The sequence below is a fragment of the Lolium rigidum genome, chromosome 7 (assembly GCF_022539505.1).
Source record: "Lolium rigidum isolate FL_2022 chromosome 7, APGP_CSIRO_Lrig_0.1, whole genome shotgun sequence".
Taxonomy (NCBI): domain Eukaryota; kingdom Viridiplantae; phylum Streptophyta; class Magnoliopsida; order Poales; family Poaceae; genus Lolium; species Lolium rigidum.
Genome location: NC_061514.1, coordinates 83,224,266 through 83,250,807, shown reverse-complemented (window position 1 = coordinate 83,250,807; position 26,542 = coordinate 83,224,266). Strand labels below are relative to the sequence as shown.

Genomic DNA, 26,542 nt, shown 5'->3' with positions numbered 1-26,542 from the left:
TATAATGATAGTGGTCTTTTGGTGCCACCTACTATGGAGAGTAAATTTTGTTGTGATTATACTATGCCTCCTACACTTGATGAGAATAATAATGATAGCTACTTTGTTGAATTTGCTCCCACTATAACTAATAAAATTGATTATGCTTATGTGGAGAGTAATAATTTTATGCATGAGACTCATGATAAGAATGCTTTATGTGATAGTTATATTGTTGAGTTTGCTCATGATGCTACTGAAAGTTATTATGAGAGAGGAAAATATGGTTGTATAAATTTTCATGTTACTAAAATGCCTCTATGTGCTGAAATTTTTGAAGCTGCACTTGTTTTATCTTCCTATGCTTGTTACTTTGCTCTTCATGAACTTGTTTATTTACAAGATTCCTATGCATAGGAAGCATGTTAGACTTAAATTTGTTTTGAATTTGCCTCTTGATGCTCTCTTTTGCTTTTCTTGCGAGTGCATCATTAAAACTGTTGAGCCCATCTTAATGGCTATAAAGAAAGAACTTCTTGGGAGATAACCCATGTGTTATTTTGCTACAGTACTTTGTTTTATATTTGTGTCTTGGAAGTTGTTTACTACTGTAGCAACCTCTCCTTATCTTAGTTTTGTGTTTTGTTGTGCCAAGTAAAGTCTTTGATAGTAAAGTGAATACTAGATTTGGATTACTGCGCAGTTACAGATTTCTTTGCTGTCACAAATCTGGGTCTAATTCTCTGTAAGTAACTCAGAAAATTATGCCAATTTACGTGAGTGATCCTCAGATATGTACGCAACTTTCATTCAATTTGAGCATTTTCATCTGAGCAAGTCTGGTGCCATTTTAAAATTCGTCTTTACGGACTGTTCTGTTTTGACAGATTCTGCCTTTTATTTCGCATTGCTTCTTTCGCTGTGTTGGGTGGATTTCTTTGTTCCATTACCTTCCAGTAGCTTTGAGCAATGTCCAGAAGTATTAAGAATGATTGTGTCACCTCTGAACATGTGAATTTTGATTATGCACTAACCCTCTAATGAGTTTGTTTCGAGTTTGGTGTGGGGGAAGTTTTCAAGGGTCAAGAGAGGAGGATGATATACTATGATCAAGAAGAGTGAAGAGTCTAAGCTTGGGGATGCAACCGTGGTTCATCCCTGCATATTTCAAGAAGACTCAAGCATCTAAGCTTGGGGATGCCCAAGGCATCCCCTTCTTCATCGACAAATTATCGAGTTCCTTCTCTTGAAACTATATTTTTATTCGGTCACATCTTATGTACTTTACTTGGAGCGTCCGTGTGCTTTTATTTTTGTTTTGTTATTTTCATTCTCTGAATAAAATGCTTGTGTGGGAGAGAGACACGCTCCGTTGGTTCGTATGAACACATGTGTTCTTAGCTTTTAATGTTCATGGCGAAGGTTGAAACTGCTTCGTTAATTGTTATATGGTTGGAAACAGGAAATGCTACATGTAGTAATTGATAAAATGTCTTGGATACTTTGATACTTGGCAATTGTTGTGCTCATGTTTAAGCTCTTGCATCATATACTTTGCACCCATTAATGAAGAAACACTTAGAGCTTGCTAATTTGGTTTGCATATTTGGTCTCTCTAAAGTCTAGATAATTTCTAGTATTGAGTTTTGAACAACAAGGAAGACGGTGTAGAGTCTTATAATGTTTACAATATGTCTTTTATGTGAGTTTTGCTGCACCGATTCATCCTTGTGTTTGTTTCAAATAACCTTGCTAGCCTAAGCCTTGTATCGAGAGGGAATACTTCTCATGCATCCAAAATCCTTGAGCCAACCACTATGCCATTTGTGTCCACCATACCTACCTACTACATGGTATTTCTCCGCCATTCCAAAGTAAATTGCTTGAGTGCTACCTTTAAAATTCCATCATTCGCCTTTACAATATATAGCTCATGGGACAAATAGCTTAAAAACTATTGTGGTATTGAATATGTACTTATGCACTTTATCTCTTATTAAGTTGCTTGTTGTGCGATAACCATGTTTCGGGGACGCCATCAACTATTCTTTGTTGAATATCATGTGAGTTGCTATGCATGTCCGTCTTGTCCGAAGTAAGAGAGATCTACCACTTTAATGGTTAGAGCATGCATATTGTTAGAGAAGAACATTGGGCCGCTAACTAAAGCCATGAATCATGGTGGAAGTTTCAGTTTTGGACATATATCCTCAATCTCATATGAGAATACTAATTGTTGCCACATGCTTATGCATTAAAGAGGAGTCCATTATCTGTTGTCCATGTTGTCCCGGTATGGATGTCTAAGTTGAGAATAATCGAAAGCGAGAAATCCAAAATGCGAGCTTTCTCCTTAGACCTTTGTACAGGCGGCATGGAGGTACCCCATTGTGACACTTGGTTAAAACATGTGCATTGCGATAATCCCGGTAGTCCAAGCTAATTAGGACAAGGTGCGTGCACTATTAGTATACTATGCATGAGGCTTGCAACTTGTAGGATATAATTTACATGATACATATGCTTTATTACTACCGTTGACAAAATTGTTTCATGTTTTCAAAATAAAAGCTCTAGCACAAATATAGCAATCGATGCTTTCCTCTTTGAAGGACCTTTCTTTTACTTTTATGTTGAGTCAGCTTCACCTATTTCCCTCCACCTCAAGAAGCAAACACTTGTGTGAACTCGTGCATTGATTCCTACATACTTGCATATTGCACTTGTTATATTACTCTATGTTGACAATATCCATGAGATATACATGTTACAAGTTGAAAGCAACCGCTGAAACTTAATCTTCCTTTGTGTTGCTTCAATACCTTTACTTTGATTTATTGCTTTATGAGTTAACTCTTATGCAAGACTTATTGATGCCTGTCTTGAAGTACTATTCATGAAAAGTCTTTGCTTTATGATTCACTTGTTTACTCATGTCATTACCATTGTTTTGATCGCTGCATTCATTACATATGTTTACAATATGATCAAGTTTATGATGGCATGTCACTCCAGAAATTATCTTTGTTATCGTTTACCTGCTCGGGACGAGCAGGAACTAAGCTTGGGGATGCTGATACGTCTCCGACGTATCGATAATTTCTTGTGTTCCATGCCACATTATTGATGATATCTACATGTTTTGTACACATTATATGTCATATTTATGCGTTTTCCGGAACTAACCTATTGACGAGATGCCGAAGGGCCGGTTCCTCGTTTTCTGCCGTTTTTGGTTCCGAAATCCTAGTAAGGAAATATTCTCGGAATCGGACGAAATCAAGACCCAAAGCATCCTATTTTTCCACGAAGCTTCCGGAACACCCGGAAGGACCGCAGGGGGCCACAGGCCCACTGCACCATAGGCCGGCGCGGCCTGGGTGTGGCCCGCGCCACCCTATGGTGTCGCCGCCTCGTCGCCCCTCCGACTCCGCCTCTTCGCCTATATATAGGTCCCAGACCTAAAACCTCGATACGAAAAAGCCACGGTACGAGAAACCTTCCAGAGCCGCCGCCATCGCGAAGCCAAGATCTGGGGGACAGGAGTCTCGTTCCGGCACGCCGCCGGACGGGGAAGTGCCCCCGGAAGGCTTCTCCATCGACACCACCGCCATCTTCATCAACGCTCGCTGTCTCCCATGAGGAGGGAGTAGTTCTCCATCAAGGCTCGGGGCTGTACCGGTAGCTATGTGGTTAATCTCTCTCCTATGTGCTTCAATACAATAATCTCATGAGCTGCCTTACATGATTGAGATTCATATGATGATGCTTGTAATCTAGATGTCATTATGCTAGTCAAGTGAATTTTACTTATGTGATCTCCGGAGACTCCTTGTCCCACGTGTGTAAAGGTGACTAGTGTGTGCACCGTGTGGGTCTCTTAGGCTATATTTCACGAATACTTATTCACCGTATGAATGGCGTAGTGAAGTGCTTATTTATATCTCTTTATGATTGCAATGTGTTTTGTATCACAATTCATCTATGTGCTACTCTAGTGATGTTATTAAAGTAGTCTATTCCTCCCGCATGGTGTAAAGGTGACTAGTGTGTGCACCGTGTGGTTCTTGTCGTAGGCTATGATCATGATCTCTTGTAGATTGTGGAGTTAATTATCATTATGATGGTATTGATGTGATCTATTTGGTTATGTTGATCTTTCATGCACTCTAAGGTTATTTAAATATGAACATTTAATTGTGGAGCTTGTTAACTCCGGCATTGAGGGTTCGTGTAATCCTACGCAATGGTGTTCATCATCCAACAAGAGTGTAGAGTATGCATTTATCTATTCTGTTATGTGATCAAAGTTGAGAGTGTCCACTAGTGAAAGTATGATCCCTAGGCCTTGTTCCTAAATACTGTTATCGCTGCTTGTTTACTTGTTTTACTTGCGTTACTACTGCTACCATATTACCACCATCAACTACACGCCGACAAGCTATTTTACGGCGCCGTTACTACTCGCTCATATTCATTCATACCACCTGTATTTCACTATCTCTTCGCCGAACTAGTGCACCTATTAGGTGTGTTGGGGACACAAGAGACTTCTTGCTTTGTGATTGCGGGGTTGCATGAGAGGGATATCTTTGACCTCTTCCTCCCTGAGTTCGATAAACCTTGGGTGATCCACTTAAGGGAAACTTGCTGCTGTTCTACAAACCTCTGCTCTTGGAGGCCCAACACTGTCTACAAGAATAGAAGCTCCCGTAGACATCACCGGCATGTTGAGTTTTACGCTGTCGTCGCCGGAGTACGACGGTGCGATGCACGAGGGCATCTCGCCTACCCTGCGTCGTGGGCCGCTCTCCTTCTCCAACCCCGGGATGCAGCCGCCGAATGACGGAGTGATGCACGAGATGATCACGTCGGGCTCCATGGTCGCCGCGCCGAGCCCAGGTTTCTTCACACAAGAGGAGGCAAGGGCAACGAAAGCCATCGCGTCGCGGGGTGCCGTCGATGATCAGAACGACGGGTTTGGAGACGGCACCCAAGACATCGACGAAGAAGAGGAGCATGCCGACCTTGATGAGGAGGAGGACGCGCCTGAGCCCATGACGACGTCGAAGGGGAGGAAGAAAAGGAAGAAGAACTCATCACCGACCGAGCCGCGGATCAAATGGACGGGAAAAGAAGAGGAGTGCCTCGCCGAAGCTTGGAAGACTGTTTCCATAAACGGCATCACTGGCGTCAATCAAAACTATGAGACGTATTGGCAGCGGGTCAAGTTGGTGTTCGACGAGCGCAAAATCGTTGATCCCTACTTCAACAAGACGGTGATGACACGCGGCGACAAGGCCATGGGCACCGATTGGGAGATCATGCAGGCGGCATGCAGCAAGTGGCACGACATACAAGAGGAGATTGAAGCTCGCAAGTGGCACGACATACAGGAGGAGATTGAAGCTCGCCCAGTGAGCGGCGCCGACTTTGAGGCCAAGGTATGCTCACTCGCCGTGTCTCGTCCGTTGACCCTGGATCACCGATGTTTTAATTTGATTCGCCGACATGTATTTGCAAATGTGGCACATGTACAGCGACGACCAGAAATTCAAGCTCAACGTCTTCGTCCGCATCAAGAATTGCGAGAAGTGGGCAGACGTACACCGGAACCTCACGAAGAACAAGGATGAGCAGTACAACCCGACGCTCCAGCCCCTACCGCGTCGGCGGGCCGCCCCGAGCTCGGCCAGAAGAAGCTGAAAGAACTGAAGAGGCGGGCCATCCAGCGAAAAGGTTGCAGGCGTCCTTCGACAAGTGTTGGGCCGACGCAAGGGAGCACGCCGCCAGAAGGGACGACAAGTACGACATGCGGTGGAAGGAGATGCTCGCCAACCAGGGCGTCCGTATCGCCTTGCTGAAGGCAACCTCCGCGATGAAGAAGAGGAACACCGACCTGGTGTTCCTGATTGGCCGCAACGATGACAAGATGGACGAGGAGACGAGAGCTTAGTACAACGCCCATCGCCAAGACATCCTCCGGCCTCCGTCGACTTCTTCATCCTCCCCTTCGACGTCCACTCCCGCCGCTGCGACACCAGCAGTTGACGATTCATCGCCGGCCGATTCCACGCCAGACAAGGCGCAGGAAGGGACCGCCAATGAGCTTGTTATCGTCTAATTTATGTTTTAATCGCTGAAATGTGGCTGATCCGATCACCAAACTATTGGGTGATGCTTTTGTGTAGCGGGAAGACGATTTTTTTGAAACTATCCCCGCTCATAGGCGAATGACGGGGTGCGACTAGGAAAATATTGCCCCACACGCCCTTTTTTCATCCAATTCGGCTTTTGTTAAGTCCGGATTTCTGCCTGAGGGTCTCAGAGCATCCCCACTCGTTGGCGCTCCCCACGCCCAAATCCGGCTAAATTTTCGTCCGGATTGGAGGAAGATTTGGCGTGGGGAGGAGTAGTTTCCCAGCCGCGTGCCCAGGCGAAGACGACGATGCAACTTTGAAAAACGGAAACTTGACAAACTACGGCTAAAAATGGGCGAATTTAGACTAAATTTAATGATATTTACTATATAACGGGCGAAGTTCATACATAGAGGCCGAATTCGACTATATTTCGAATTCGGCTAGGAGAATTCAACTGCTAATTTAAAAACACGGCGCTCTACATGCCGAAATGGCGGTAGAACACCGTGTAGTCGCCGCCGTCGTCGTCGGAGCCGTCATCGTCGAATGCGGCGCGGCCTGGCTGCTGCTGCCCTGGCCGGCGTCTCCCCACCGAGGCGGGGATGGCTTGTACCATTTGTCGTCCGACGCTTCGAGGCCGACGAATGGGACGGCGACGCCGGATGGAGGTGTCACAGGCCGGCGGTAGCGAGCGACATCGGCGGCGGCGGTTGGAGTGGCGGCGCGGCCGGCGCGGGCGGCGAGTTGCTGCGCGGCGGCCAGGTCCATCAGCCTCGCCTGCTGCTCCGCCTCCTGGCGCTCCCAGTCGCGCCTCGACCACTCCAGGGCGGCGTCCTTGGGGAGGGCGTTGTCGGCGGGCACCAGGTCCTTGAGTGACCTGGCGATCGCCTCCGCCACGGCGGAATCCTCCACGCGCTTCGCCTCCTCCTCGGCGAGCCTGTTTGCGGCGGCATTGGCGGCGGCAGCGCCGTCCTCCTTCTTCGCCGACTTCCTCTTCCGCCCACGCTGCGGGGAAGAGGGTTGGTCGCGGGTGACGAGGGCGCCGCTGCGCCCTCTGGTCGGCGGAGACGATGGCTCCTTCTTGACGCGCACCGGCGCCGGCGTCGACGGAGACGTCGCCTCCCTTTTCACCGGCGCCAAGGACGGCCTCGGCGCCGATCCGGAAGACGACGAGCTGGCAGCCATGCGGCATGGCTGCCAGACGCTTCCCCGACGGCGGCTCGCCGATGCCCTCGATGGAGGGGGCATCGTCAGCACGGGGAAGTTCCCGCCCTCGATGTGCTCGAGGACGTTCTCCAGCGTCTGGCCCGGCGCGCTCCACCACCGTCGGCGTCCCGCGGCGTTGTTGCGCGCAAGCGGAGGCGGCGGGCCGTCGTAGGCCGCCAACTCCCGCTCCCACCGCCGGAGGAAGTACGAGTTCCACCGCGTGTAGTTGTCGGGGTGGTGGCGTGGGTCGGCGCGCTCCTCGTCCGTCATTGTGAGCCGCGCCTCCTCGATGGCGGCGTCGAGGGCGTCGCCCCGAGGCGGCGGCGGGATGGTACGCCGCCGCGACTAAGCCTCCACCCGCCGCCGGGAGGCCTCGTGTCCGGCGGGCAGGGGTACCCCGCCTGGTGGAGGAGGTGGCCCTCCCACTGGTGGAGCGACCGGCGGGGGAAGCCATTGGCGGCGGCGCCGTCGTCGTCAGAGAACGACATCGTTGGAGGTGGAGGAAGAGTGGAGCAGGGGAGGGAGGATGGAGGAAGAGTGGAGCAAGGGCGTCGCGGCGAGCGGAGTGGCTTAAATAGGCGCGGCGGGGCGGCGGCGATTAATGACGCGTGGAAGATGATGCGTGCGCGGAAGCCGATGCGACGGCATTAACTCGCCGCGTGGATGCTACGCGGCCGGCGAATGCTGACCGACGGCAGGCTTTTACAGCGCGCGGAAGACGATGCGATGAGGACGACGATCGGTGTCCCTCGGCGACAAATTGGGGCCACCAGACGCGCGGGAAGTTCCCCCGCCGTTTCGCGCGCTTTTGTTTTGTCCGGAGTCTCCGAGAGCTCCCCGGGGGGCCGGGGATGGCCTGGGATCTCCGGATGAATTGAGGCCCAAATCCGGACGAAATCGAGGAACCGGGGACACGACTAGGCCGAATTTCACCGTCCGGATGGAAAAAACATCGTTCGGGGGCCTCGTCGGGGATACGAGTGGAGATGCTCTCAAACGGCTGGAGATGCTCTTAGCTGCAGAGAATCAGCTGAAAGGTTTTCCTCCCATAAATAGACACGTAACACGGCAGCACAAAGCATGACGATGAACAAACTTACACAAAAATATGGCAACTCTTAAACTCGATAGGCCTAGTTTAGTACTGTAGAAAAACTGATTTACGACAAAGATCAGAACAACACTAAACAAAGTGATAAGCTGTCGCAGAAGAAACAAGTCTAAAGGAATATTAACATAGAGAAAGAAGTCAACAAACTTCAATGGTGAACCAGTGATGTAATGGTAGCAAATAACATCAGAAAAGAGACTCTGTAAGAGCATCTCCAGCCGCGTCCCCCAAACCGTCCCCCAAATCGTGCCGAATTGAGCGTTTGAGGGACGTGTTTTGTTCGTGTCGCGTTTGGGGGACGTCGCTCCCCAGCCGCGTCCCCCAAACGCCGCCCCAAACTTTTAAAATATTTTTTTTAACACATAAACCATTTATATCAAATGTAGCATATGAAAAAAAATATTTTCGAGGATTGTTTTCAAATTAAATTACAACAAACAATAAAACAAGTAATTACCTGGCAAGTCGTCGAGCACTTTCTGTGCGCGGAGGTGGGGCGGATTTGACGGCGCGTTCTGGGAGGCGCTGGCGACGCAGCAGCGGCGGCACGACCGGCGGGAGCCCAGCCGCGACAACGGTGCTGACTCGCAGCACAGATCAGACGCCCAAACGGCCGGGAAATCCAACGGCGGCGGTGGGGTGGGAGGCGCGGGAAGGAAGGAGCGACGAGAAAAGAGGCGCGAACCAACGGTTTATGCAAATAGTCGCCGACATGTGGGAGCCCGCCTCGCTTTTCGTTATGTCCGGCGTCCCCGGAGCGTCCCCTGTGGGACGGGAACGGGCTCGGGGCGCCGGACACCGTATCGGGCCGCGCCGGACAAAAATGGGCTTTGGGGGACGCGGCTGGAACGCTTTTTTTGTCCAGCGCGCCCCAAATCCATTTGGGGGACGCGACTGGAGATGCTCTAATGATGCTGATCTGAAATAATACAAGTACAAGTCCTTCCTACCGACCAAAGTCACAAATCGAAAAAATATCCCAGTGGTTGTAAGCAAAATAAGCCAGGGTGAAGTGTATGCGCCATTTTAACTCTGAAACATAACACAGTTTATCCTAGCACAACTGAAAACAACACAAGGCAAGGAGTTCATGATGCACAGCTATAACTAACCACTACTGGAATGCAATTTCAGATCTAACAGGAATGTGATGCACATGAATCATCTAGCTACATGCACAAAAACTGCAGGTTATAGGAGCCTGGCAAGAGAAACTAATGCCGGCCTTCTACTGTTTTGAACTCTAACCGAAGACCCAAATTCTATAATATCCCTTCAAGGGATCAAATTTCTGCTGAGCGTAATTTAGGTATACCTTCAAAGTTCCAAGTATGAAGCATATGAAGCGTACTATCTAAGCATCAATTATCACCACTATTTGCTACTGCCCCATAAAAATGCTAGAATGAATTGCCGCCAGGCTATATACAGTAGAACACTAAAGAAATGCTAATAGGTATACGAAATTCGAACGTGCACCCAGGAGATAATTCTTTTGATGTCAATTTAAGTGCATGCAAACTGCCCATGGAAAAAATAAGTTTGTGCGTTGTGAATAAAAGACAAGCTTTTTTTTTTTGAGATAGTGAATAAAAGACAAGCTTGGTACCAACAGAGTTGCTATTTTGAGCACAGAAGTTCGTTATTTTTTGCCAGGACACAAAAATACTCAAACATGCGCATATGTATCAAATATCGGAATTCTCAGAAATTTTGAAGTATTTCTCAGATTTTACTGCTCACCCCGGTTGTAGGAGCACTCTGGAGCGGGGAGCCAAAAGGCATCTCCTATCCTCTTATAATTAGATATACACCCATAGCACAACCCATCTATAAACACCATTGACATATTGAACACTTGCTGAATATTCGACATGAACACTAGGTTTTAATGGGCCCTAATATTCTCATCTGTGAAGACCATGCTTGTGGACAACTCGGAACTCAAACAGATGGGGCTTGAAAGGTTTGATGTTCTTCCAATACTGGACTAAAAAATGCGGTCCATGTGGCACATCATATATTAGGGAAATACCAGATTCTCAAACTTTATTGCCAATTTTGGTATGCTGCAAAAGGAATGCACCAGGAGAACACTAGAAAGCACAGTCTACATATGACAGATATGATCAAAAGGATGACTAACTGACTACTGAGTAATAGCATGGATTAACCACTTGTATTTGACGAGAAATATTCTGTAAAGTAACTTAGCCTTTGTAATACAAGAATAACCATCCTATCCCTATTAGAACGTAACATTAAATTAAAAGAAACAGGCCTATCATCCAGTTTTCAGTGACTGCTACTTATGGGTTTCACAGGTCAAGTCATATGAACTGAACTATAACTCCATGAGTTAACTTGTTGAATGAAATCAAATAAATCGAGGAGGCAGAAATGCAAACAAAACAGCTAGTTCTCAGTCACCTGATATTTAATTACATCTCAGTCTATGACGCACACTGTTGGATCTGATTTGTGTTAGAACCTGCGATTGATAGAGCTCTATGTTGTTAACTTGGGAAAGATCAACTGAGATTTCGTCTCAGATATATGCCAGCCCAACTAAAACTTATTGAATCATGCATTTATGTTATAGTAATCCCAACTAGCACCAATAGGCGAATCAAACCGCACAAAATGTTGCAAGGATGCAGTTTTTGTCCTTTAACTTGGGCATCCTTGGTTTCAGACAAAAATCTTAAACACTGCAGCTATAATGAGGTTAATCAAGTACGAAAGGATGTAATCCATTATCAGAAGGGGATTAATTCAACTAACAAAACAACTGGCTAGCTAGTGAATAAGGCCCCTGCTGCCAGAATAACATGTTGTGAACTTATGTAAGAGAGAATTAAGCATTGAATACTTAAATACTGTACTTAAATCCACCAACAAGGCTACAGTAACACAAAAAGGATTGCACCTTGCAACCACCCATCAAGTCTAACAAACAGAAACACGTCAACAAATTTCAATGGTGAACCTGTGATGCAATGGTAGCAAATAACATCAGAAGAAAGACTGCGTAATGGTGTTGATCTGAAATAACACAAAGTACAAGTCCTTGCCCACTGGCCAAAGTCATGCATCAAACAAATAGTATACCAGTGGTTATAAAAACAATCATCCATGAGAGAATGGATGCACCATGCTACCATACTTCTTTCACACAACCTATCGATGCCCACCTTTCTGGTATATCAACCGGATAACACAATAAGGTAACATATAAGGCCAAATCATGATGCAGTCTATCCTTGCACAACTGAAAACAACACAAGGCCAAGAGTTCATGATGCAGTCTATCCTTGCACAACTGAAAACAACACAAGGCCAAGAGTTCATGATGTGCAGTAACATTGCTATAACTAACCACTACTGGAATGCAATTTTAAATTGAACAGGGTTGTAATACACATGCACAAAAACTGGTGGTTATAAGGGCCTGGCAAGAGAAACTGATTTTGAACTTCTACTGTTTTGAACTGCAAACGAAGGCCCTAATTTCTACAATATCTCTTCAAGGTGATCAAATATTTGTTGATTGTAATTTAGGTATGCCTTCAAAATTCAAAGTACAAAGCATATGGAGGGGTACTCTCTAAGCATCAATTATCAACACCATGGAAGCATCTCACTGGATGGTTGCTTATAGAATGGAGGGAGTACTTTAGAAAACTGGAAAAATGGTAATAGGTCATACGAAATTCAAATGTGCACCACGGAGATAATTCTTTTGATGTCAACTTAAGTGCATGCAAATTTCCTGTAGACTCAAACATGCACATACGTAACAACAATCGGAATTCTAGGAAATTTTTGAAATATTTTTCAGATTTTACTGTTCGTCCTGGGTGTAGGACCACCTGGGAGCAGGGAGCCAAAATGCCTCTCTTCTCCTGTTATAATTAGATGCACAACCATACAACAACTCATCTATAAACACCAGACACATTGAACTTTAAATGAATACTAGACATGACCACTAGGTTTTAATGGGCCTAATATTCTCATCCATGATGACCATGCTCGTGGAGACGTGGACTTAAACAGATAACCTAGACTGGGAACTCAAACAGATGGGGCTTAAAAGCTTTGATGCTATTCCAATACTGGACGGTTTAATTTTCAACAATGTGGTCCATATGGCACAGCTATTGGGGAAATACCAGATCCTCAAACTTTATTAGAAGTTTGATATGTTACACAAGGAAGGCATCAAGAGAACACTAGAAAGCACTGTCTGCATATAACAGACATGATTAAATGGATGACTAGCTGACTATTGAGTAGAAGCACGGAGTAACCACTTGTATTTCACAAGAAATATTCTGTAATTACCTTGAACTTTGCAATAGGAGAATAACCATGTTATCACTATCAGTGTTATGTGGCTGCTAGGGTTTGGGAGGGAGAGAGAGGGCTGCGAGGGCGCGAGAAGGCCGGCCGGGGGCCTTGCCCACGGCCGGTGGCAAGAGGGAAGGGATTTCCTTCTTAATTCTTGCTTGATTAGATTGATACATCTCCTCTCCTTATATAGAGAGGTTTACTTGACTCCCAAGCAGGGCTTACTTGACCCCTAAGCAAACCATAAGACTAACGGGCCCAGGCCCATGACGTACTCTAACACTACACCCCACTGGACATGCAGCTCGTCCTCGAGCTGCAACCTAAACAAACCATGACTCGATGCAACACAACCCTAACACCTAAAAACGAGCCTTTTACATCTCGGCTTGTTTTATTACTCTCAACCTGAAATAGACTTGGACGCTTTATTGTTGACCCCTGACCATAAAGTGGACACCATCCGCCCGTTGGACGTGCACCTGTACAACCACCTGGATCCCATGGAAACCAGCGGGACAAAAGGAGCCCGCGCGGCGGCCGGCGGCGGAATGCGGTGGTGCTACGCGGTGCGCTCCTGTCGGTGACACCATGCCTTCTCCCCGCCGGATGAGCCGTCGATGGCGCAGGCTGCGGAGGTCGTTGCCCGCGGGAAAAACAACATGTTCGCCGCCCGTGGGGGAAACCGCACGCCCAAGATCCCCAACGCAGCGGACGAGATCGAGGTCCGTTGCGCAGCGAAGCGCAACTTGGAGGAGCTGCGGCGCGTAGATCACGCATCTCCCGCACACGCCGACGCACTAGGAGGCCACGCGCAGCAGCACTGCAGCCTCGCCGCCGCCGACACGTGGCGGATAGCGATCCAAGCCGGAAGCGGTGACGGCGACGGAGGAAGCGGACCTGGTGGAAGGGCATCCCGGGCGGTGTCGATGTAGAGCCCGGGGCCAAGGTCGCTCCCACACCGCCGAAAGGCAGAGACGGCGTCGATGGCGGCAGCAGCTGCTGCTGCTGTTGCAGCTGCCCACCGAACGGCAGGGACAACGTTGGTGAGGACAACAGCTGCAGCGGCAGCGTTGGTGGCGGCGGCAGCTGCTGCTGTTGCTGCTGCAGCGTCCCTGTGGGGAAGAAGGCGGCCGGCTGCTGGAGAAGAGGAACCCCCGGCGCCGAGGTAGGGCCCGGCCCGGAGATGGTGGACAGCGGCAGCGGGGACTGCAGCAGCCCAGCGTCGGGTGGCGGCGATGACAGCAGCAGCGTCGGCTGCTGCAGCGAGGCCACGACCGCGACGGGGCCCGCGAGGGGCTGGGACGGCCACGCCAACCAGGGTTGGGTGGTGGTGGCGGCGACCGCGGCGGAGACCGCCAGATGCGGCGGCTGCCACGGCAGGAGCAGTGGCCCGGTGGTGGCGGCTGGTGGCGCGGCCGGCGGCGGCCCGTAGGGGCCAGCTAAGTAGAGGTGGATCTCCTGGACCGCGGTGGCGAGATCGCGGAGGGCTGCGGTGATCTCCGCCGGGGAGAGAACGGCGGGGACGTCGGAGTGCGGCGGCGGCGGGTGGGAAGAACTCGGTGGAGGGCTGGACATGATCGAACGAGAGCTATCTGATACCAAGTGTTATGTGGCTGCTAGGGTTTGGGAGGGAGAGAGAGGGCTGCGAGGGCGCGAGAAGGCCGGCCGGGGGCCTTGCCCACGGCCGGTGGCAAGAGGGAAGGGATTTCCTTCTTAATTCTTGCTTGATTAGATTGATACATCTCCTCTCCTTATATAGAGAGGTTTACTTGACTCCCAAGCAGGGCTTACTTGACCCCTAAGCAAACCATAAGACTAACGGGCCCAGGCCCATGACGTACTCTAACAATCAGAATGTTATGTTTCATGAAAAAGAAACAGGCCCATCATCCAGTTTTTAGTGACAGCTACTTTTGGGTTTCACAGGCCAAGTCATTTGAACTGAACTATAATTCCGTGAGTTAACTATTGATTACAGTAACAAAAAACATTGTTCTTTCTTTTGATACACAAATGGAACTGAATTGGTACTACAATATTCTGTATTTGTGGATAACTTATTGAATGAAATCGCATAAATCAAAGAGGCACAACTGCAACCTTATCAGCAAGTTCTCAGTTGCCTGAGATTTAATTACATCTCAGTCTATGACAAACGCGGTTGGATGTGGTTTGTGCTAGAAGCTGCAATTGATAGAGCTCACTGTTGTTAACTAGGGCAAGGTAAACTGAGATTTCGCCTGAGATGTGTGCCAGCCCAACAAAAACTTATTGAATCACGCATTTATGTTATAGTATTCCCAACTAGCAACAATTGGAAAATATAATCGCACAGAATGAGGCAAAGCAAGTATGAAATGACTGCATCCATTATCAGAAGGGGATTAATTCATTCAAGTAGCAAAACAACGGGCTAGCTAGTGAATAAGGCCCCTGGTGCTGCCAGAATAACAAGTTGTAAAAACTTATGTATGTTAAGAGAGAATTAATAAGCATTGAATCCAACAACAAGGCAAGGCTAGAGTAATAATAATAAAGCAAAAAAAGGAGGATTGCACCTTGCAACCACCACCCATCAAGCCGGAGAAGAAGGCTCCTCGGCAGGCTTGGTTTCGGCTCCCACAGTGGGGTTGGGCGGATCGCTGGCCACGGCATCAGAAACAAGCGAGACGGGGCGGTGCTCGATGACCTCGTCGATGAGGCCCCAGGCGTGCGCCTCGACGGGGTCCATGAACAAGTCCCTCTCCATGCACTTCTCGACGCCGTCGATGGGCTGGCCGGTGTGCTTGGCGTAGATCCGGTTGAGGCGGTCGCGCACCTTGAGGATCTCCTTGGCGTGGATGGCGATGTCGGAGGCCTGGCCCGACGCCCCGCCCGAGGGCTGGTGGATCATGATGCGCGCGTTGGGCAGCGCGCGGCGCTCGCCCGGCGCGCCCGCGGCCAGGAGGAGCGACCCCATGGAGGCGGCCTGGCCGATGCAGAGCGTGGTGACCGGCGAGCGGATGTACTGCATGGTGTCGTAGATGGCGAGGCCGGCGGTGACGACCCCGCCCGGGGAGTTGATGTAGAGGTGGATGGGCTTGGCGGGGTTCTCGGACTCGAGGAAGAGCAGCTGCGCGACGACGAGCGAGGCCGTGTCGTCGGCGATGGGGCCGTGGATGCACACGATCCGCTCCTTGAGGAGGCGCGAGAAGATGTCGTAGGCGCGCTCCCCGCGGGAGGTGTGCTCGATCACCATGGGGACTAGCCCGTACGCGCGGCGCGGGGTGTGCCCCGCCGCCGGGGTGGTGGAGAAGATGGCCCGCGGGGCGGCCGCGGAGGCGAGGCGGCGCAGCATGGCGGCGGCGGCGGCGGCGGCGCTAGGGTTTAGGGGATTGGGTGTGGGCTTGGGTCCCGGCGCGGCGAGGTGAGAGCGAGACGGGAGGGTGGGGAGAAGGGAGGAGGCGGTTAGAGACAGACGAGTGGGGCCGGGTGCGAGCATGGTGGGGTCGGCAGGTGGTGGGCTCCATTGGTGGGAGTGGGTTGTACAGTAGGTGACAGCCCGAGCGTGAGGCTACAAAGGCTGCGAGAATGGAGGTATGCTGTGCGGTTGTTCCTTCTTATCGCTTCAACGTGGGCCGGGCTATTTGGGCTCTCGGCGGGGTATTCTGGGCCCTGCAGAGACCTTTGGGGAAAATGGAAATAACTCAACATCCCCTAAAGAAAGAAAAAAGGAAATGAACACACCAAAGTCCCCAAAAAACGTAAATCCCTACAAGATTCCATGTGGTCTCCATCGTCTCCAGTGGCCTATCCGATGCCGAGAGACTAAGGTCTGGAGCGTGGCATGTGTTTCTTCTATGATATGTTCGTGTGCACATCGCAACGACGACTCCGTGGAAGGGACAAACATTGCACACAAAATTCTCATGGCTTGTTCAACTTCAAAATGAACATTGTATTTGACATGAAGGGATTTTTTGTTGTTCAATCCCATGGGTCAACCATTTTTCGACCAAGTGAAGCCGATGATGGTGTCAAGTTTTTTTCCTTTGGTCGGTGGTTTTTATGTGAGATGTTTTTTTGCATCTAGTCTTTCCACCCAATTGAGAAGGAAGCCATATGTCTTGGTGGTATGCCCTGTAAGGGATAGTACCAGTTACGTCGCGCCCAAGACGATTTCCATGTTTGACGGCTTGCACTATTTTCAATGAGTTGTTTTAACATGCTCCTTCTTACCCCATCAGAGGTAAGATAATGTTTAACTTTGAGTACTTGATTGATGAAGGTCAACTTGGTCATCCTAACCGTTAGATGAACGTAAATGGATGGCCCATGATAGCTTTGGAGCATCTTAGAATTCCTCGTTTTCAATTTACTCTTGTAGTAGAGGAATGTCAAGATGCAAATTGTGGAGTTACAAACGTTTACTACGTTTTAATACAACTTTAATTTTTTATGCGGGTAAAAGAGGATTGCATTAAACAGGCGGGGTTACAGTATGATCGAGTTCCAGCTCCTGTAACACAACATCAGGCCCGGAACCCAACCACACCATAGTGTGTTGCTCTGATCTTGCAAAATTTGCAAGACAATGACTAGCCCTAACCCGAGAACACTCCACTTTTACAATATAGCACTCCACTCTTTGGCTAAGAAGCCGACTAAGTAATAGACAAATATTCCTATGAATAGATCTGTCCTTAGAAAACTCTGAAGCAGGTAGCACCAACGAACTGCAATCCGTTTCAATGACAAACGGCAGAAGGCAGTGGTCCAACGCTAGCCTCACTCCTTCAACGCATGCACGAAGTTCAGCTTCATAAGGATCATCACAGTTCGCTAGCCAGCGGCATGCAGAAAAGATAATCTGACCGCTCTCATCGCGCAATATCATACCTGTTCCTCCTGCTTCGTTCCTTGACTGAAATGAACCGTCGATAGATAACTTTGCCCAACCTGGCAGGGGGCGACACAACGGCTTGGGAGGAGGATCAGCCGGTTTCGTGGGGTTACAGATTGCCTGTGATGCCACCATTGGTTGCTTCCCCTTGATTATATTGTCAACTGAAAGGACAGGAACATCTCTAATCAGTTTGATGTAACTACACAAGAAACAAGAAGAAGCTTCCACCGGGGGTAAAGGTTTATGATGAGTCACTTCATTTGGACAATGCCATGATCTCCAGGCTACCAGCAACAGGTTATCTAGCATAGCAGCTGGTGACTTGGAGATAACAGTTTTAAACCAAGAGTATGGGTGTAGATGTAGATCACCATCACTGGGCAAGAACCAAATTTCACGCATCTTCTCCCAAAGTCTGTATGCGTGTGGGCACCTAAACAAAGCATGGGCCACATCCTCTGGTTCACGATTGCAGATTCTGCAGAGTCCACTAACATGCATATGGCGATGAGGGCATCTCCAGCGGCGCGACGCATTTCGGACGCCCAAAAGTGGTCGCGAGCATCCGTTTGCATCGCCCTGCGGACATATTTGTCCGCTCGTCCGTTTGCGTCTGGGTGTGCTCCCACCGGGGCGACCCATTTTTTGAATTGCAACATAGTACAAACATTGAAAGTAGTACATAAAAATGCATAAAAACTATATAAAGAAGATCTATAGGCCTAGACTACTTGCTTCCTGACGGGCCGGCACCGTCGTTGCGTCGCTCCGTCGCCTGCTTCTCCGCCGCCTCCCGCGCGGCCGCTATGGCTCGGTGCGCCGCCGCGTCCTCTTGCGAGCACTCGCTCCGGCCTCGCGTTGGCGGCTTCGTCCTTGAGCGTCTCGAAAGACTCGACGAGGGCCCGCTGCTCGGCCGCCTTCTCCTCTGGCGTCGGCGCATCAGGGTCATCGGAGGACCAAGATATCTCCGAGTCGGAGTCCTCAGCTGCAGCGGCGGCCGCCAGCCTGCGCTGTTCCAGCTCGGCGTCCAACGCCGCGTGGTCCGCCAGCTCCTTGATACGTCTCAAACGTATCTATAATTTCTTATGTTCCATGCTACTTTTATGATGATACTCACATGTTTTATACACATTATATGTCATATTTATGCATTTTCCGGAACTAACCTATTGACGAGATGCCGAAGGGCCAGTTGGTTGTTTTCTCGCTGTTTTTAGTTTCGTAAATCCTAGTAATGAAATATTCTCGGAATCGGACGAAATCAATGCCCGACGATCCTTTTTTTCACGAAACTTCCAGAACACCCGAGAGCCAGCAGAGGAGGGCCACAGGGCCACCAGATGACAGGGTGGCGCGGCCAGAGCCTGGGCCGCGCCCCCCTATTGTGTCACCGCCCCGTCAGCCCTCTGACTCCGCCTCTTCGCCTATTTAAAGGTCCCTGACCTAAATCTTCGATACGGAAAAGCCACGGTACGAAAAACCTTCCAGAGCCGCCGCCATCGCAAAGCCAAGATCTGGGGGACAGGAGTCTCTGTTCCGGCACGCCGCCGGGACGGGGAAGTGCCCCCGGAAGGCATCTCCATCGACACCACCGCCATCTTCATCAACGCTGTCTGTCTCCCATGAGGAGGGAGTAGTTCTCCATCGAGGCTAAGGGCTGTACCGGTAGCTATGTGGTTAATCTCTCTCCTATGTACTTCAATACAATGATCTCATGAGCTGCCTTACATGATTGAGATTCATATGAGTTTTGTATCACTATTAGTCTATGTGCTACTCTTGTGATGTTATTAAAGTAGTCTATTCCTCCTTCACGGTGTAATGGTGACAGTGTGTGCATCGTGTAGTACTTGGCGTAGGCTATGATCATAATCTCTTGTAGGTTATGGAGTTAATTATTACTATGATAGTATTGATGTGATTTATTCCCCCTTCGTAGTGTGATGGTGACAGTGTGCATGCTATGTTATTACTCGGTTTAAATTGCAAAGATCTATTATGCTCTAAAGGTTACTTAAATATGAATGTCGAATGTTGTGGAGCTTGTTAACTCCGGCATTGAGGTGCTCTTGTTGCCCTACACAACGAATGGTGTTCATTATCAAACAAGAGTATATGTAGCACAAAGGAAGAGAACTTATTTATTTATGTGATCAATGTTGAGAGTGTCCACTAGTGAAAGTATGATCCCTAGGCCTTGTTTCCAAATACTGCAATCATCGCTTGTTTACTATTTTACTGCATCTTTACTTCCTGCAATATTATTACCATCATCTGCACGCCAGCAAGCACTTTTCTCGGCGCCGTTACTACTCTGCTCATATTCATTCATACCACTTGTATTTCACTATCTCTTCGCCGAACTAGTGCACCTATACATCCGACAAGTGTATTAGGTGTGTTGGGGACACAAGAGACTTCTTGTATCGTGATTGCAGGGGTTGCTTGAGAGGGATATCTTTGTCTTCTTCCTCCCTGAGTTCGATAAACCTTGGGTGATCCACTTAAGGGAAACTTGCTGCTGTTCTACAAACCTCTGCTCTTGGAGGCCCAACACTGTCTACAGGAATAGAAGCGTGCGTAGACATCAAGCACTTTTCACGGCGTCGTTGCCGGGAGGAAAGGTAAAAGACACTCATACTCCGGTCCCGAGTAACTAAGTACTTTTCTCGTTGCCGTTGTGTGTGTGCTCGAAGCTATTTCCTTTAGATCCCGCAATTGCATCTTTTTTTTTTTCTTGTTAAACACTAGTAAGGCATAATGGAAAACATCCGTGAGCTTTTTATACTATTTCCCGAGTCAAGACATGAATGGTTTAATGCGAAAATTAAAAAACCTATGGAACCTTATTTGCATGCTAGTAGCAATGATATTAGTATGAACGCTTTGAACACCATTGTTGCTATTGATATGGAAAATTCTAAGCTTGGGGAAGTTGGTTTTGATGAAAATGATCTCTTTAGCCCTCCGGGTATTGAGGAGAAAGTTTATGTTGATTATGATATGCCTCCCATATATGATGATTATAATGATAGTGGTCTTTTGGTGCCGCCTACTATGGAGGATAAAGCTTATTATGATTATACTATACCTCTTATATTTGATGATGAGAATAATAATGATAGCTACTTTGTTGAATTTGCTCCCACTACAATTAATAAGAATGACTATGCTTATGTGGAGAGTAATGATGCTTTTATGCATGTGAATAAGAATGTTTTATGTGATACTTATATTGTTGAGCTTGTTCATGATGCCACTGAAAGTTATTATGAGAGAGGAAAATATGGTTGTGGAAGTTTTCATGTTACTAAAACACCTCTCTATATGCTGAAAATCTTGAAGTTGCGCTTGTCTAGTTTTCCTATGCTTGTTGCATTATGCCTACATGACTTGTTTATTTACAAGATTCCTATGCATAGGAAGCATGTTAGGCTTAAATTTGTTTTGAATTTGCTTCTTGATGCTCTCTTTTGCTTCAACTCTTATTTCTTGCGAGTGCATCATTAAAACTGCTGAGCCCATCTTAATGGCTATAAATAAAGCACTTCTTGGGAGATAACCCATGTCTTTATTTTACTACAGTACTTTTGTTTTATATTTGAGTCTTGGAAGTTGTTTACTACTGTAGCAAAATCTCCTTATCTTTATTTTATTGCATTGTTGTGCCAAGTAAAGTCTTTGATAGTAAAGTCAATACTAGATTTGGATTGCTCATGCAGAAACAGATTTCTTGCTGTCACGAATTTCAATATGCCTCTCTGTAGGTAACTCAGAAAAATCTGTCAATTTACGTGCGTGATCCTCAGATATGTACGCAACTTTCATTCAATTTGGGCATTTTCATTTGAGAAAGTATGGTGCCTCAATAAAATTCGTCTTTACGGACTGTTCTGTTTTGACAGATTCTGCCTTTATTTCGCATTGCCTGTTTTGCTATGTTGGATGGATTTGTTTGTTCCATTAATGTCCAGTAGCTTTGGGCAATGTCCAGAAGTGTTAAGAATGATTGTGTCACCTCTGAACATGTGAAATTTTTGATTATGCACTAACCCTCTAATGAGTTTGTTTCGAGTTTGGTGTGGAGGAAGTTTTCAAGGGTCAAGAGAGGAGGATGATATACTATGATCAAGAAGAGTGAAGAGTCTAAGCTTGGGGATGCCCCCGTGGTTCATCCCCGCATATTCCAAGAAGACTCAAGCATCTAAGCTTGGGGATGCCCAAGGCATCCCCTTCTTCATCGACAATTTATCGAGTTTCTTCTCTTGAAACTATATTTTTATTCGGTCACATCTTATGTACTTTACTTGGAGCGTGTTCGTGTGCTTTTATTTTTGTTTTGTTATTTTCATTCTCTGAATAAATACATGCTTGTGTGGGAGAGAGACACGCTCCGCTGTTGCATACGAACACATGTGTTCTTAGCTTTACTTTTAATGTTCATGGCAAAGGTTGAAACTGCTTCGTTCATTGTTATATGGTTGGAAACGGAAAATGCTTCATGTGGTAATTGGTATAATGTCTTGAATAATTTGATACTTGGAAATTGTTGTGCTCATATAGATCATGTTTAAGCTCTTGCATCATGTACTTTGCACCTATTAATGAAGAACTACATAGAGCTTGTTAAAATTTGGTTTGCATGATTGGTTTCTCTAGAGTCTAGATATTTTCTGGTTAAGGTGTTTGAACAACAAGGATACAATGTAAAGTCTTATAATACTTACAATATGTTCATATGTGAGCTTTGCTCGCACCTTTTATACTTGAGTTTGCTTCAAACAACCTTGCTAGCCTAGCCTTGTATTGAGAGGAATTCTTCTCGTGCATCCAAATCCTTGAGCCAAAAACTATGCCATTTGTGTCCACCATACCTACCTACCACATGGTATTTCTCCGCCATTCCAAAGTACATTACTTGAGTGCTACCTTTAAAAATTCTATCCTTTGTCTTTGCAATATATAGCTCATGGGAAAATAGCCTTAAAAACTATTGTGGTGAAGAATATGTACTTATGTGTCTTATTTCTTAATAAGTTGCTTGTTTAGCGGTAACCATGTTTCTGGGGATGCCATCAACTTTTACCTTTGTTGAATATCATGTGAGTTGCTATGCATGTTCGTCTTGTCTGAAGTAAGGGAGATTTTCATGATCAAATGGTTTGAGTATGCATAATGTTAGAGAAGAACATTGGGCCGCTAACTAAAGCCATGATTCATGGTGGAAGTTTCAGTTTGGACAACTAATCCTCAATCTCTTATGAGAAAATTAACTGTTGTTGAATGCTTATGCATTAAAGAGGAGTCCATTATCTGTTGTCTATGTTGTCCCGGTATGGATGTCTAAGTTGAGAATAATCAAAAGCGAGAAATCCAATGCGAGCTTTCTCCTTAGACCTTTGTACGAGCGGCATAGAGGTACCCCTTTGTGACACTTGGTTGAAACATATGCTATGCAATGATAATCCGTGTTAATCCAAGCTAATTAGGACAAGGTGGGAGCACTATTAGTATACTATGCATGAGGCTTGCAACTTATAAGATATCTTATACATAACACATATGCTTTATTACTACCGTTGACAAAATTGTTTCTTGTTTTCAAAATGAAAAGCTCTAGCACAAATATAGTAATCAATGCTTCCCTCTGCGAAGGGCCTTTCTTCTACTTTATTGTTGAGTCATTTTACCTACTTCTTTCTATCTTAGAAGCAAACACTTGTGTCAACTGTGCATTGATTCTTACATGTTTACCTATTGCACTTGTTATATTGCTTTATGTTGACAACTATCCATGAGATATACATGTTGAAGTTGAAAGCAACCGCTGAAACTTATATCTTCCTTTGTGTTGCTTCAATGCCTTTACTTTGAATTTATTGCTTTATGAGTAACTCTTATGCAAGTCTTATTGATGCTTGTCTTGAAAGTATTATTCATGAAAAGTCTTTGCTATATGATTCATTTGTTTACTCATTATCTTCATCATTGCTTCGAATCGCTTCATTCATCTCATATGCTGTACAATAGTATTGATCAAGATTATGATAGCATGTCACTTCAGAAATTATCCTTGTTATCGTTTACCTACTCGAGGGCGAGCATGAACTAAGCTTGGGGATGCTTGATACGTCTCAAACGTATCTATAATTTCTTATGTTCCATGCTACTTTTATGATGATACTCACATGTTTTATACACATTATATGTCATATTTATGCATTTTCCGGAACTAACCTATTGACGAGATGCCGAAGGGTCGATTCGTTGTTTTCTGCTGTTTTTGGTTTCGAAATCCTAGTAAGGAAATATTCTCGGAATCGGACGAAATCAATGCCCAGCATCCTATTTTTCCACGAAGCTTCCAGAACAACCGAGAGCCAGCAGAGGAGGGCCACAGGGCCACCAGATGACAGGGTGGCGCGGCCAGGGCCTGGGCCGCGCCCCCTATTGTGTCACCGCCCCGTCAGCCCTCCGACTCCGCCTCTTCGCCTATTTAAAGGTCCCTGGCCTAAATCTTCGATACGGAAAAGCCACGGTACGAGAAACCTTCCAGAGCCACCGCCATCGCGAAGCCAAGATCTGGGGGACATGAGTCTCTGTTCCGGCACGCCGCCGGGACGGGGAAGTGCCCCCGGAAGGCATCTCCATCGACACCACCGCCATCTTCATCAACGCTGCTGTCTCCCATGAGGAGGGAGTAGTTCTCCATCGAGGCTAAGGGCTGTACCGGTAGCTATGTGGTTAATCTCTCTCCTATGTACTTCAATACAATGATCTCATGAGCTGCCTTACATGATTGAGATTCATATGAGTTTTGTATCACTATTAGTCTATGTGCTACTCTTGTGATGTTATTAAAGTAGTCTATTCCTCCTTCACGGTGTAATGGTGACGAGTGTGTGCATCGTGTAGTACTTGGCGTAGGCTATGATCATAATCTCTTGTAGGTTATGGAGTTAATTATTACTATGATAGTATTGATGTGATTTATTCCCCCTTCGTAGTGTGATGGTGACAGGTGTGCATGCTATGTTAGTACTCGGTTTAAATTGCAAAGATCTATTATGCTCTAAAGGTTACTTAAATATGAATGTCGAATGCTTGTGGAGCTTGTTAACTCCGGCATTGAGGTGCTCTTGTAGCCCTACACAACGAATGGTGTTCATTATCAAACAAGAGTATATGTAGCACAAAGGAAGAGAACTTATTTATTTATGTGATCAATGTTGAGAGTGTCCACTAGTGAAAGTATGATCCCTAGGCCTTGTTTCCAAATACTGCAATCATCGCTTGTTTACTTTTTACTGCATCTTTACTTCCTGCAATATTACTATCATCATCCGCACGCCGGCAAGCACTTTTCACGGCGCCAGTTACTACTGCTCATATTCATTCATACCACTTGTATTTCACTATCTCTTCGCCGAACTAGTGCACCTATACATCCGACAAGTGTATTAGGTGTGTTGGGGACACAAGAGACTTCTTGTATCGTGATTGCAGGGTTGCTTGAGAGGGATATCTTTGTCCTCTTCCTCCCTGAGTTCGATAAACCTTGGGTGATCCACTTAAGGGAAACTTGCTGCTGTTCTACAAACCTCTGCTCCTGGAGGCCCAACACTGTCTACAGGAATAGAAGCGTGCGTAGACATCACTCCTCCTGTGCTTCCTTCTCCGCTTCAGCTAGGGCCGCAGCATCCCTGACCGGGTGGAGGAGATCGGTGCTATCTTCGGAGTCGAACTCCTCGGAGGAGCTCGACGCCGGAGGAGGTGGAGTGGGAGGTGAAGGTGGAGGTGGAGGCGCGGCAGCCTGGCCGCGTCCGACGCTGCTCATGGTGGATCTGCTTGAGAGGAAGCGGCGCTACGGCAGCGGCGGCTAGGGTTTGTGGGAAGGAGATGAGATGCTCGCGCCCCTGTATATATAGGTTGGAGGCAGGGCGACGGTCGCGCCACGCGTGGCATCGCCATTACTACGTGCGCAGAGGTAGGTGGTGCGTAGTTGACGTGGGAGTTAGAAATCTTTGTGGTGTAGCTTTTCTTCAGTTCCCCGGCAACGGCGCCAGAAAATATGCTTGATGGCGTGTATTTCACACGTTCGTTGGGCAACCCCAAGAGGAAGGTATGATGAGCACGGCAGCAAGTTTTCCCTCGGAAAGAAACCAAGGTTTATCGAACCGAGGAGGAGCCAAGAAGCACGTTGAAGGTTGATGGCGGCGGGATGTAGTGCGGCGCAACACCGAGAGATTCCGGCGCCAACGTGGAACCTGCACAACACAACCAAAGTACTTTGCCCCAACGAAACGAGTGAGGTTGTCAATCTCACCGGCTTGTCTGTAACAAAGGATTAACCGTATTGTGTGGAAGATGATTGTTTGCAGAGAAAACAGTAAAAACAAGTATTGCAGTAGATTGTATTTCGGTAAAGAGAATTGGACCGGGGTCCACGAGTTCACTAGAGGTGTCTCTCCCATAAGACGAACGAGCATGTTGGGTGAACAAATTACGGTTGGGCAATTGACAAATAAAGAGAGCATGACAATGCACATACATATCATGATGAGTATAGTGAGATTTAATTGGGCATTACGACAAAGTACATAGACCGCCATCCAACTGCATCTATGCCTAAAAAGTCCACCTTCGGAGTTATCATCCGAACCCCCTCCGGTATTAAGTTGCAAGCAACGGACAATTGCATTAAGTATGGTGCGTAATGTAATCAACAACTACATCCTTAGACATAGCATCAATGTTTTATCCCTAGTGGCAACAGCACAACACAACCTTAGAACTTTACGTCACTTGTCCCGGTGTCAATGCGGGCATGAACCCACTATCGAGCATAAGTACTCCCTCTTG

The 26,542-nt window shown here is 47.1% G+C and overlaps 1 protein-coding gene across 1 annotated transcript; it reads right to left on the bottom strand.

The window, feature by feature from the left end:
* Positions 1–15,043: 15,043 nt before the first annotated feature.
* On the bottom strand, positions 15,044–16,132 carry LOC124676683 (ATP-dependent Clp protease proteolytic subunit-like). The gene has a single exon (XM_047212728.1). The coding sequence runs from the start codon at positions 16,130–16,132 to the stop codon at positions 15,371–15,373; it is 762 nt and encodes a 253-aa protein (XP_047068684.1). The 3' UTR covers positions 15,044–15,370.
* Positions 16,133–26,542: the final 10,410 nt, after the last annotated feature.